Source organism: Canis lupus, chromosome 1 (assembly GCF_011100685.1).
Source record: "Canis lupus familiaris isolate Mischka breed German Shepherd chromosome 1, alternate assembly UU_Cfam_GSD_1.0, whole genome shotgun sequence".
NCBI lineage: Eukaryota > Metazoa > Chordata > Mammalia > Carnivora > Canidae > Canis > Canis lupus.
Window position 1 is genome coordinate 8,097,500 of NC_049222.1, and position 13,448 is coordinate 8,110,947.

At 39.6% G+C, this 13,448-nt stretch overlaps 1 protein-coding gene and 1 pseudogene across 8 annotated transcripts in view; one reads left to right on the forward strand and one right to left on the reverse strand.

The window, feature by feature from the left end:
- The first annotated feature begins 850 nt into the window (after window positions 1–850).
- LOC100856283 lies at window positions 851–1,220 on the forward strand (annotated as a pseudogene).
- Window positions 1,221–2,278: 1,058 nt separating this feature from the next.
- Window positions 2,279–13,448, reverse strand: part of SOCS6 (suppressor of cytokine signaling 6) — a 39,270-nt gene continuing 28,100 nt past the window's right edge. For 4 of the 8 annotated variants that reach the window (XM_038525808.1, XM_038525806.1, XM_038525804.1 and 1 more), the window contains 2 exons: window positions 8,061–8,355; window positions 2,279–7,903 (listed from right to left, as the gene is read on the reverse strand). In XM_038525808.1, the coding sequence (XP_038381736.1) occupies window positions 6,171–7,778 (1,608 nt within the window). In that variant the 5' untranslated portion in view covers window positions 7,779–7,903; window positions 8,061–8,355 and the 3' untranslated portion in view covers window positions 2,279–6,170. The remainder of the gene's footprint in view (window positions 7,904–8,060; window positions 8,356–13,448) is intronic. The other 4 variants (XM_038525810.1, XM_038525809.1, XM_038525805.1 and 1 more) reach the window with 2 other exon arrangements.

A 13,448-nucleotide genomic window follows, 5' to 3' on the forward strand; every position in this document is an offset into this window, starting at 1 on the left:
TGGGCTCCAAAACAAACAAACAAACAAACAAACATTGTTAGGGATAAGGAAGGGCTAGAGAGAGATTAGTTGCAGAAGGGAAGAGAGGCTTTCTCCCATAGGTTTCTTCAGTAGAATTTCATAGATCGATCGATCGATAATTTTTTTTGAGAGCATGCATGAGTGCGAGAGCAGGGGGAGATGCAGAAGCAGAGGGAGAGGCAGAGAATCTTAGGTAGACTTCACGCTCAGCACAGAGTTCAACACGGGGGCTTGATCTTCCAACCTTGAGATCATGACCTGAGCTAAAATTAGAGTTGGACACTTAACCCACTGAGCCACCCAGGTACCTTGAATTCCATGTATTTAAGAGAACGTTTTATAAATTCACTTGTGACCTAAGCTGGTGTGATCAAGTCCTACATTAAGTGTCTGACTCACAGAAGCAAGGCAGAGACCAGAAAAAAGGCAGCCTCCTATATGGACCCGAACCTCCTAGAAGTTTCTTGGTGTGAGGAAAACCACCTCTTAAGATCAAAGAGAGTCTCCCTTTTAAGATTTACCATTATTTGCAAGCCAGTCAACAAGGGCAGGATTTGATGGCCTGGGATGACCTCTAGGCAAAGCAACTGGCCCTGCTCATAAACCCTTTATTTCTCTAGTCCCTGCTCTGGCCAACCTCTCTTTGGCTCTCACAACCTAAGGCAGCCTTTCCCAAGAGGACTCTCTTCTGACTCCTTAGGTGGCAAAGCTGCCTGGTATTGAGTAGGGAAAATACAGTTGAAGAAAAAAGTATAACTCCAGGAGTTTGGGTGCGAAGTCAACTGTGTTCAGAAACGGATAACTTTGTCCTTTCCAAGCAGGGCCCAGAATGGCTCTCACAAAAACGGGTGGTGAGAAGGGCCGTTCTGCTATTAACGAGGTAATGACCAGAGAATACACCATCAACATTCACAAACGTATCCATGGAGTGGGTTTGAAGAAGCGTGCCCCTTGGGCACGGAAAGAGATCCGGCAATGCCGTGAAGGAGATGGTAACTCCAGATGTGCGCACTGACACCAGGCTCAACAAAGCTGTCTGGGCCAAAGGAATAAGGAATGTTCCATACCGTATCCGTGTGCGGTTGTCCAGAAAACGGAACGAGGATGAAGATTTACCAAACAAGCTCTACACGCTTGTTACCCACATACCTGTCACCACTTTCAAAAATCTTCAGACTGTTAATGTGGTTGAGAACTAATTGCTGATTGTCAAATAAAGGTATAAAACTGCTAAAAAAAAAAAAAAAAGGAAAAGGAAAAGGAAAAGGAAAAGGAAAAGGAAAAGGAAGGAAAAGAAAAAAAAGAAAAGAAAAGAAAAGAAAAGAAAAGAAAAGAAAAGAAAAGAAAAGAAAAGAAAAGAAAAGAAAAGAAATGGATACTTTATTCAGACGCCACTACTACTGGGTTTACTGGGTTCTCTGCCAGCGTCAGGCCCAGGTGTTACCGAGCCATGGACTTTGGGGAGAAGGCGGCTCTGGGGGGAAGGAGGGTGGGAACAGAGCAACTGGTATAAATCATCCATTAGCAAGACAAGTCACAAAAAGAGAAAGAAAACAATTTTTTTAAAAGACATTTCAGAAGGTTAAGAAACCCTTAAAACTGGTAACTGCAAGATGAGAAAGTTAAAAGAATTAAAGAAAATTTGATCATCTCCTATTTCTACTAAATACTATTAATAGGGACATTTTTAAAAATTATCACACTCTAAACATTTCATCATTCAGCACTACCTTCCTGTAGTGAAGTTTTATTATGCTAATTTTAAGCAGTCTTTGTCTAGTAGGTGTTCTTCAGCTCACTCCTGTATGTTGAGGGCTTTAGAACAGTAGTAACATTAGCTGATTCTTCATTCATTTCCTGTCTCCCATGAGCAATACTAGTTCAATTTTTCTTTTTTTTTTTTTTTTTCCACTAAATTTGCTGGTCACTTCCCTCTAGTCTCTGCCCAGTTTATGGGGCATCCAAAAACTACCCAGTTAACCTGATTTAGTTAAAATCAGACTCTGTGGGACGCCTGGGTGGCTCAGTGGTTAAGTGTCTGCCTTCAGCTCAGGGTGTGATCCCGGAGACCCAGGATCAAGTCCCACATCGGGCTTCCTGCATGGAGCCTGCTTCTCCCTCTGCCTGTGTCTCTGCCTCTCTCTCTCTCTCTCTCTGTCTCTCTCCTCTCTGTGTATTCTCATGAATAAATAAATAAAATCTTTAAAAAAGATAAATCAGACTCTGTATCCAGGTATTAAATGGACTACAAGGCAGATCTTGTGAACGAAATTTTTATTTACATACTGTATCTAGAAGCAGATACATAAATTCTTATACAATTAATTTCCAAAAATGTGCAAGAAATTACTATAATTTGTTTACAAACCAAAACACATAGTAAAATCAATGGACTTTGGATAATTCATTCTGTGGTGTTCTCAGTACAAATGGTACACACCTGATTTGAAACATACAGAAAAAGTGTAAACTACAGCAATCTGGATTGCAAGTATTAATTTCATGGCACTCCAACGACTATAAAATTTCTTTAACCCAACATGTATACTTATTACAAAATTCTATAAGAATTTTTCATCTCTGGATGTAGAGTTTGGATCACTTTTCAGAAACAGCAACTACACAGTCACCATGTTATGACTAATAAAAAGAATGTTTATTTAAAATAAAAACCTTAATAGGATTTTAAAAAGTATTAAAAGAAACCAAATTTGTGATTACTAGCATACCAATACTTTATTTTGGAATTTTAAAGTTATTTATGGAACTGGCAATTGTTCCTTATTAGAGTTTTCAACAAAACTGTCTGTTGCTGGTAGTGCGATTTCATTTTCAAATTAAGACTTCACATTCGATGAAAAGCCATTAAGATTTAATTTCTATTATTTTGAATCATTCACAAAGCAAATTATCTTTCATATATAATGTGAAATGTACAATGATTAAAATTGGCATTTCTGAAAGCATTGTTAAGATATTTAGATTTATAGTTAGCAGGGACACTGTATATCACCTATTTAAGATTTTAGTAATTTTTTATCCTGTTTCAGTAATACTGGCTCAGAAATTATAATGTATACTTGATGTTTATTTCCTATATGCCAATGATTTAACCTTTTGGCACTTGATTTTCTTCAACAGCAAGATGGTTACCCTTGTAGCTGGTTTCCTCAAAAACTATTTTTAGCTCTATGATCATTTCCTGTGATATATTTTTGACCTCCTAGGTTTTCAGATTATTGCACCAAGTAGAAAGAGAACAGTTCTCCTTAGAGAAAGAGTGAGATATCTTTCAAGTACTTTCTATGCTTTCTTACTATTTATACAAATGCATATTAGTGTCTTGATAAGCCTAGAATTGCTTCTGGCCTCCATCAAGTTTTATGATGAAATAGTTGATTCAAAAAAATTACTCTGATTCATGTATGATGGCAAAAGGATACAGCTTTCCTGTTCTCTCTTTCTTGCCTTGAGCTCAGATTTTTAGAAGCACGTATTTAAAAATCACGTACAGGTTGTGCCCACGCCATCTAAACTGCCATTCAGTCGAATCCAGAAATTCACCCAAACGGTATCTAGACCAAATTATAGGATGGAGATTGATCTCTTCCCCTTTCCATTTTTAAACAGACTATTTATTTAGCCAATCTTTCACATTCTATTGTGCTGCGTATGCCAAACAGTTCTCTCTACAAAAAAAGCAGAAAATATTGCAATACTCCTTTATTTGTAAATAATATCTTGGCAAATACTTTTATGTTTATCAATATACTATCAGACCCTAGCAATTTCAAACTGGATTAGGATAGGGCATTTCACCTTAAAGTATTTTATATTATGAATATACAAAAGCACGTAAAAAACTGGCTTTCTGAATTAGAACAGCATCAAGACTTGCCCCCCATAAAACACAAAATACAATTTTAAAAACGTTTAGATGAAAAATCAAAATAATAACTTGAAACTAACAGTTAGATCTTGAACACATGGTATCATGAGGAAAACGTGGGGAACAGGCTACACCCACATGAGAAGACAGGGTTCAGGGCGGTCCAAAGACCTCTGTGCACCATGATCTCACGAAGAGTTCATGTAAATGCTTCTAGAAACATGGAGAAGCCATTTCAACACTTATTATTAACACACAGTGACTCTGTGACAATACCTGCCATCTAATATAGATGCACAGGGACTTTTAACTCACCCTAGATATATTTTAAATTGTTTAAAAATAAATAGTTTCGCAAAAAAATAGTTTAAATGTCTTGCATTAATTTGATAAGTTTACAACTCTGTAATAGTTCTTAATCCAAATAGCTTATAGTGAACACTTAAATTATATTATTACAGTATACTCCATAATCCATCTTATTAGTTGAAAACATATCAGAAAATGAAAGAGGAGTCTTTGTGACAAGGTACAATCAACATTCCACCAAAATTAAGTACCTTTTCCCCTTTAAGTCAAAATACCAGAACATGATATTATTGTGCCTTTTCTTCGTATTTCTTAGTTCTGACCCTAGAAAACAGAAAAAAACAATAACAACCACAAAAAAAAAAAAAACAGGGATACTGGTGTGTCTGAATTACAAAGCCATTAAGGTTGACCTAAGACCTTTACTCATCTTTTTAATTGAGGGGTAAAAGATAGGATAACTGAATGACAAGGGAATAAATGTCTTAAATCATAGGTTTCATCTGACATGGAAACATTTTCTAGATGGGGTGCTTCCAAAATACTCACTGAAGCAAATAAACACTGAATTTCAAAATAACTAAAGTCCTGGGGATAACACACTCCTCTTCGCCCCTCAACCCAAGAAACTGATTCAGATAAAATAACTAAGGATGCCTGCCAATTTACTTAAGACTTAGCTAAATTTAAAACAAAACAAAAAAAACTATTTTTAAATGGCAGTATATACGGTAGGCAACAAGACTTCCATACATCTGATAAGGTCTCAATATTCTTCTTACATGATGCTCTGCAATTTCCACAGTTTTTCAACTAGAGTCATTGGGGTTTTTTTGTGTTTTTGATGGAGAAAAGGGAGGGTCAAATCTAGCACATCTCAATAGTGACTATGTAAAAGAATATAAATCCAACTCTAAAACAATGTTTCTACTCAAATCAATTTAAAACTTTATATAAACTTAAATTTTGCAAGAGAATCTAGTCCTTTTATGAAAATCTGTTCTACATCAAGTTCACCCAAAGAAAATGCTGGCTAAGCTAAAGGAATCACAGAGAAAACACCTTACCAAAGGAAAGTATAATTAACGCAAAAACATTACTATCACAGGAAACTATGATCATCTAGCATCTCTTCAATAATAGTTCCAGTCTCATAGGTCTTTCTATGTTATGCCAATTTATACCAGAGCTTAATGACAGAAAAGGCAACAATTTCTAAATTGGTGGTATACACTTCTTTATGTTTTTTTTTTTTTTAATGTAAGGCCATTTATTAAGAGACGAACCACAAGATGAAAATGAAGGCAACAGAAAAATTCAACTTTTCACAACCAAAAAACAGCACAACCTCAAAAACAATTTAGAAATGTCATAAAAGATATGTTGCAGTTCTGCATTCCAATACCCAAGATTATGTCAAATCATAATTCTAAATAAATCTTTCTAAAGTATGAGATTAAAAATCATTTTCAGTGTATGTGTAAATCCTGCGTTTTATCATACGGGTATGTTTATTCAACACGATCTTTGAAAACAGGCCATTTAAAGAGACATAACGATATTCATTCTGTAAGTTTCATTCAACTTTACTTAGGGTCAAATACACATGAAATGTGCTTTTAATGCATAAAAATCACAGTGGATAGCAGCAAAGGACTTGAGGGGGGTGGTTAAGGAGAATCTGATAATTCACATTGTGATTTATTCTGCACATTTATGAAAGATAATTCACACTTCCAAAACCTCAAGACTTCCCTTTTTAAAGAACCAAAATAAACCCAAGACACCTTGCTGACACGTTTCCCCACCCCTAAACAAATTGATTACTTTTACACATAAAACTGAAATAGTATGGCAGCAAAAGATTTTGATAGCAATGAAAGTTTGTAAACTGTATTTCAATCTCTTTTTCTAAATCCCAAAGTGCAAGATGCAGGGTTCTCATAATCTTTCAGTAGTGCTTCTCCTGTAAGTAATCCTTCATTTTGTTTGGCAAAGGCAGTTTCTGAATCAAGTCTATCCTGGTGTACTGACGTATAACAAACCGACACAGGTACTGCAACGAACGCACCTGCATGAACCGTGATACTGGATTGGTCAGCCTGACCGGGTAAGTCGCAGATCCAGGCAACCGAGATCGTGAATAACAAAAAGCTCCGTTTTCAGAGTCCCTGATCGAATGCTCGATTAGATCAACTATAGACGTATGTCCTTCCACATCTGGTTGTTCATAAAAGCTAAACCTACCATTTGAGTGTTCAATTCTCGTGTGAAGTGTTTTGCCATGGGAGCGAAAGCTCAAGCTTAAAAGGTAACGGTCGTCAGAACTATCCCGAACAAGAAAAGAGCCATCCGGCACGTTTGCTAGTTTCCCTTCTGCCTCCCAGCGTGTGATCGGTCCCCAGTACCATCCTTGTTTCGCGAGTTTTTTCAGCTCCTCTGTAAGGCTTGTCACGACCATGGGACCACTGCTCTGCACGGAGTCATACACTCTAGCGACCCCAGGGGCAGAATTAGGGTCAAAATTCAAATGACAGCGCATACTTTCAGCCACGTGGGCATCTGTGCCGGTGAGCCCACTGAAGTTCCTTTGGATTTGACTGGTCTGCATTGGAGGTAGCAACGGTGAGAGTGGGGGGGCGTCGTCATGACTCGCTCTGGGGCTCTGCAACATGACTCCTGTGGTGCCAATCAACAAGCCGTTCACCGCCTGATCCACAAAGATCTCCGGGGCCACCACGAGGTCCTGCTCTACCTGATTCTCGTCTTCGGCGAAGGAGCTCCCGCCCACTTGCGGGGGGACCGCAGACACTTCCATGGGAGAAGAACCGTCCAGACAATAGCTACGCGGTCCTTCCAAAGGGTACATCCCCTCATCTAAAGGCACGGTGTACTGAATGTAGTCCTGAGGCATAAGTCCGATAACTACAGGCACATGTTCGTCAAGGTGAAGATGCAAGTCTCCATTCTGAGATTCCGAACTCTTCAGGGAATTGCTCTGTTCCTGGCACACGGTGTCAGCCTGAAGGTCGTGAAAATCCTTCCGGACCCCATTCAGGGCTGGGCTCGGACTGGAAGAGTGAACCAAGGCTTTGACTCTCACCTCCATTTTGATGCACGTCTCCTCAGAGTTTGTGGGTCGCAGAGGCCATGGCGTGGGACTGTAGTGGTGGCTGCGGAGCGACGTGGACCTGATGGGTCTCTGCGCTCGCACGTCCTTGAAGACCAGGGGTGCCGAGGAGGAGGAGAAGGTGTCCTCGTCGGCAGAGCTCCCGGACGGTGTGCTGCCCTTGCCTTTCTGCTTTTGTTTTGCAGACAGCCGTCGTTTTAACGTACCCATTAGGCTTTCGCTTTTCGATCTGCCCTTCCCACCTTTCTCGTCTTCATTAGTGATATCACAGCTGGCCATATCTTTCCCGTAGCAGCTACCAAACAAGGAATCATCTTTTCCAAAATCACTGCCTAGCGACGGTTGCTGTACGACCATGAAATCCGTTTCTTCTTTACTTTTATTCAAGTTGAAAGATTTTCGGAAGGTTTTAAGACTAATTTTCTTCATTATGACTAGTTACCTACTGCAAGAGGATCACTTTCTCTCCAGAAGACTCTCCTCACACATCTGGAGGGGCTGCAATGCTGCATCTAGGTACTCTTCCAGCTTCATAGACCCTTTGGAGCCATGCTCTAAAAAAATAAAACATATAGTTAAAAAAAAAAAAAAGCCACATTAAAAAATATTTCCACAGAAGTTTTATTTTGCTCCTTGAGCTCCGGAACAAGGACACGCGAGCGCATGGACAACGAGGTCAGCCCCACTGGGGCTGGGGTGCTTTCCACTCACCGCCGGCACACGAGAAGCTCACTGTCCACTCCAAACATCTCGTAACACTAGAACAAACCCGAGTCTTCCTCCTTCCTCTCTGCACCTTGCTTTTGAGTATGAATCCATGTCCTTGTCTCTCCTAACGCTCTTCTACCGGCCGACACTCAGCCTCTGCACGAACTCGCACGGGCCCCGCCGCCGCCTGTGTCACCAGCCACGCACGCTCAAGAGGATGCTGCCAAGGCGAAGTGGCCATGTAGCGAGTCTGGTTGATTGCTCAACAATTTATACACACTTTCAAATATTTAAACATCTGTAAAAATACACAGAAACAATCCCAAAATCTGTAATAACCTGGGAAAAAAGTCTAGACATGTCCCCTCATATTTGTGGGTTCCTTGACAAGAAGGTTCTTTCACCTTCACATTTATAGCGCCAAGCATAGCCTGCGGCCTGCTCGCCTGGGGGTACGCCCAGGAAAGTAGATATGTCAACTTGTGGGTCTATTTCAAAGAAGATTATGAAGCCTATTTCCAGAATTATTATTTCTTCATCTTTTTTTTTGTAGTTTTCCTGACAAATTTTTATTTCTATGTCCAAAAATATATTTTCTAAACTATCTTGTACAACATTCCATTGTTGAAAAGAGGATTTTAATTCTGTAAAGACTTTTTTTTTTTTAAAGATTTTATTTATTTATGCATGAGAGACACAGAGAGAGAAGCAGAGACATAGGCCGAGAGAGAAGCAGGCTCCCTGCAGGGAGCCCGATGTGGGACTCGATCCCAGGACCCCCGGAGATCACACCCTGTGCCGAAGGCAGACACTCAACTACTGAGCCGTCCCTGTAAAGACTTTCTGAATGTCATTTTATAGGAAAAACTTTGGTCCCAGAAGTAATGCTCATAACAGTCATAACTACATTGCAAAGACATTCTGTTGAAACTACACATCATGTTTTATTTCCTCTCTATTTGTGCTCTGCAGTTTCTGCAACCATCAGAGTATCTATAATGCCCTAACAGGATGATTAGCTCAACTCATGCAAAATGCTAATAAAAGTAAGAGCAAGATTCCAATCTCCCCACCCATCAGTTTAGCATCACTCGGTTTCTTGGCAAAAGACTGGAGCCCTAAGCTCGATGACATTCAGTAATTCATTATGCGTTTACCAAGTCCCCGCTACATACCTAGCACTGTATGGTCATACGCAGATTAATAAATCGTTTATTGCCTCATAATCCAGGAGCAGAGGGAGATGTATGAATGGATAATTTATAAGACAAACCTATTAGTAATATACTGATGATAACACGGTGGCAAATGAAGGGAGAGGTATCTTACCAACATTTGCTTTACAGATAGAATTTGGTTACTGTGCACAAAGAATCTGCATGAAATCATTTTTAATAAAAACCACTCAGATCAGACAATCTGTCAGGGGATCAGCAATATCATCTCCATAAAGGAAAAAGCAATTTTAAAGTCTTACTGTCGTGTACTATGTTTTTGAGCAAGTTGTAAAAAATAAAACGCATATAAGTATTTGGAGTCCCAGTCATTTTTAAACATTATAACAAGTTGTGTATTAGATGAACTCACTACCCAAGTACCATTATCATCTACTTAAGTATGAACATGTAATATTTAAGTTATTAACATTCTTAATTTGACAAAAATATGGCCATTCATAAACATGAAACAGAGAATGACCACATGCTTTAGCTGGCAAAGTCACTCCTTTTGAGTAGACATGATAGGTTTGTAGCCAAAGACAGATTCCAATATCTAATCTCTACTGACAAGAAGAACAATCCCTGCTCACACTGCGGTTGTGACAGGTACATTTGTAAATGTAAAACCACCATGCCGTAGAATTTAGATATTTTGTTGATATGTGATTAAGATGAATTAGGACCTGCCATTAGAAAGAGGCTGATATGAAATGTAAGTAAAATAAGCTGTTTCCTTGGGAATAACAGTATGTGTAAAATTACGTTGAAATTTTAAAAGGTCAATGAGTAAGAAAAAAATAAGTAGAAAGGAGCCAATATCCTGTACATCATGGAAATAAACAGTTAGTAAAAATGAACAAAGTGGGACATCCCGAGTGGCTCAGTGGTTCAGCGCCACCCTTGGCCCAGGGTGTGATCCTTTTTTTTTTTTTTTTCCCCCCACAAAATGCCATCACCTCCAGACACCTGCAGATCACCAAGCAGGGAGTGTGGCTGGGTCTAAGATGATCAGAGGTAGACAGCCTTGGTGTGGAGGAAACCCAGGGGGGTAAGAGCAGCCAGGAGAGCACGTGCACGCACCATCCACGGGCTCACTGCCTGCCACTCCCTCTGAAGGAGACCCAGGATTGAGTCCCATGTCGGGCTCCCTGCATGGAGCCTGCTTCTCCGTCTGCTAGTGTCTCTGCCCCACCCCCCTCCCCATGTCTCTTATGAATAAATAAATAATCTTTTTTAAAAAAATGAACAAAGTGGCTTTCTGGTAAAAATCAGTATAATGTGTTTGCATCACATGAGCCCAATCCATGGGCCTGCAGATGAGCAAGCCCCAGCCCTGGCCGCAGCACCCTGCACCCCAACAAACTATCCACCTGCTCCTGGGGTCGTCAACCAATGAGGTCACATAACCTACTATACTTAGCATTTACATACTAATTCCATATCAACTTGCCTTTCTACAGAGTAGTTTAGGGAGGCAAAAGTACCTTCATGAAAATCTGTACATTGCATGTGCACGCTCCATGACACAAACAAGTTTTTCAAATGCCTAAAAGTCAGTTATACATTCTGCTGCAACTAAATACTACTCAAGAGTAACATGAAATAATTCTGTAGTATTACATATGTGTATACCATGGAAATATTTGCAGAAATCTTTGCAAATAAAGAAACACTATCACACACAGAAGCAGGCCCAGGCATACATGGGAAACTGACATATAACAGAAGGCAAACCAACAGCAAAGGACACAGTTTCTCCACAGTGCTAAGACAACTGGTTATACATCTGGAAAAATGAGAAAACTGGACTCCATACCTCACACCAGCAGTGAAAATAAATGATAAGTAGATTAAAAATCTAATAGTGAAAATCTCAGTTTAGTTAGAATAAAATACAAAATATCTTTAAGACTTTGAGATAGAAATAAATGTCTTAAACCCGGCACCGAAAGGACAAAGAATAAAACTGCAGAGGCACCTGGCTGGCTCTGTTGGAAAAGCATGCGACTCCTGATCTTGGGGTTAGTCCCATGCTTGCTACAGAGGTTACTTTAAAAAATAAAAACTTAAAAAAAAAAATAAAAGAGTAAGACTTCAGTTCAAAAGATACTACAAAGGGACAGATCTCCTCTGTCAAATTCTTTTGTGGAGCTGAGAAAAACAGGATAACCTAAGTATACCAGAAGGTCCATTAACTTCTCTCAATCAGAGAGAACTTTTAAGTACAATTCCTCATAGCAGTAGAAATTGCATTTATTTGCCTTAACAGGCTGAAATAGTGACCTGAAGACTAATAAAACCTCCTGTATTAGTGATAATTTTCTGGCTCACTAGCAACAAATCCAATTTTGTTCATAAAAGAACTGGGCATCAATTCACACAGAGAATAAGAAAACTTAATTACCAATAGCTATAAAATAGAAAACTAAAGGATATAAACATGAGACAAAACAAACATGTTCAGCCCCAGTAACAGAGATGTTACAAAGAAAGTATTTACAATAATCACTGAAAATCAGCAAATTCTTGACGCACTAGATCAATGGGTCAACATCCAGAATGGCTTATATATGGTCTGTCTGGAGTTGTCATTCCAACATCTGTCAAACTCAAGCATGTCAGCCAACCTAAAGCCTGACCCGTAGGGTCAAGCCCAGTTAACTAGCTAGGGCTGGAATAAAATGTTAGTTCAATTTCAATCATAATTACAAAGGCTTTTGTTTTCCTGCTTCTGTGCCTGCTAATGCTATTCCCTCCTCCTGATAAATATTTCCTTTCTTTTTCCTAATCCATGTTTCAGAGAACTCCTTAAGAAATTATACTTCTTCCTGAAGTCTGCTCTAATCATCCGGCCTGAAGGGAGCTCACTCCCCCCTTGTCTGAACTCCAAATACTCAACCTGCACTTACTTAATAGTATGTCACACAGTGACCTAGAACTGCTTGCATTCTATTCATATCTTATCTCCCCAGATTGTAGTGTTTGAAGATAAGAGACACGTCTCATTCATTTTTATATTCCTAACCAGGAACTACCATTACATATTTAATATATACTGCCTAAATTCTTTGATACCAAGTAAATATTCCTTGACTATTAAGTACATAATAGGAATGATGAGATAGGAGAACCACACTGTGCAAAACTGGCTAAGTCTCCTCTTATCAAAACGGAGCAGTCTATCTCCTACAAAATCAAAAGTCATTGCTACAAATGAAACAGGCCAAGGAGAAGAACACCTGCCTGTCGGTGAGCGAGTTCCACCACACAGAATCTATCCCCGGACTTTCACGTGGCATGTGTTCTGTGCTCAGGTATGTAAGACTACTGAAGAAATTCAATCAGATAAACACCAGTGAAGAGAAGGAAATAAAAATATTAAGTGCCACCCTCCCCCTCATCACTTACCTCCACATAGTTACAGAAGTACATCTAGAAATAAAAATCTTTTTGCTTTTGGACAGTTGAGCATGGGTGAAAAACAGCACTCATGGTATTACATATATATGAATGATGCTATCTCAGGAAATAAAAGAGGTACTGAGTATATGAATCTTACAGTAGGTACTCAGAACGTCCTTTCTGCAGTAAGCTATTTTTCATAAAGTCCCTTCCTCCTCCATGTGTAAGATACTCCATTGGATCCAAGAGAAGTTACGCTGTTTGATACAAAACTAACAGATGACATCTGTGAGCTCCAAGACAGGTCAAAGAAATGACAGGAAAAGGCTGGACAGAGGCAGTCTGAGATCATATTCTTGAGCAGTAAACTCTGAACACGACCAACAATTAAAAGCTTTAAGTCAGACTAGACTGTAAACAAAGAGACAGGGGAGGGTTCGTGGACTCCTAGCTTTGCTTTCCCACTGCCCCTGACTGTCCACATGGCAGGGTGTGGATAAACCCAGAGGCAGGTCCTAGTGGCTTTGAGAAGGCCTTGGACTCAGACCAAATATTTTGTCCTTGTTCTTTTTATCACTATCATCAGATCCTTGAGGAGTCTCGACCCACAAAAAGTCTGTCTTCAGAGAAAACCTTGTAAGGGGAAAGAAGAACACCCCCGGGTAGCAACACAGCCAACGGGGGTCACTATTTTGGGAGAGGCTGTCTGGGCCGTACAGACAGGAAACAAGTAAGCCCAGGAAGACATAATTAGTGAGTGTGAGAGATA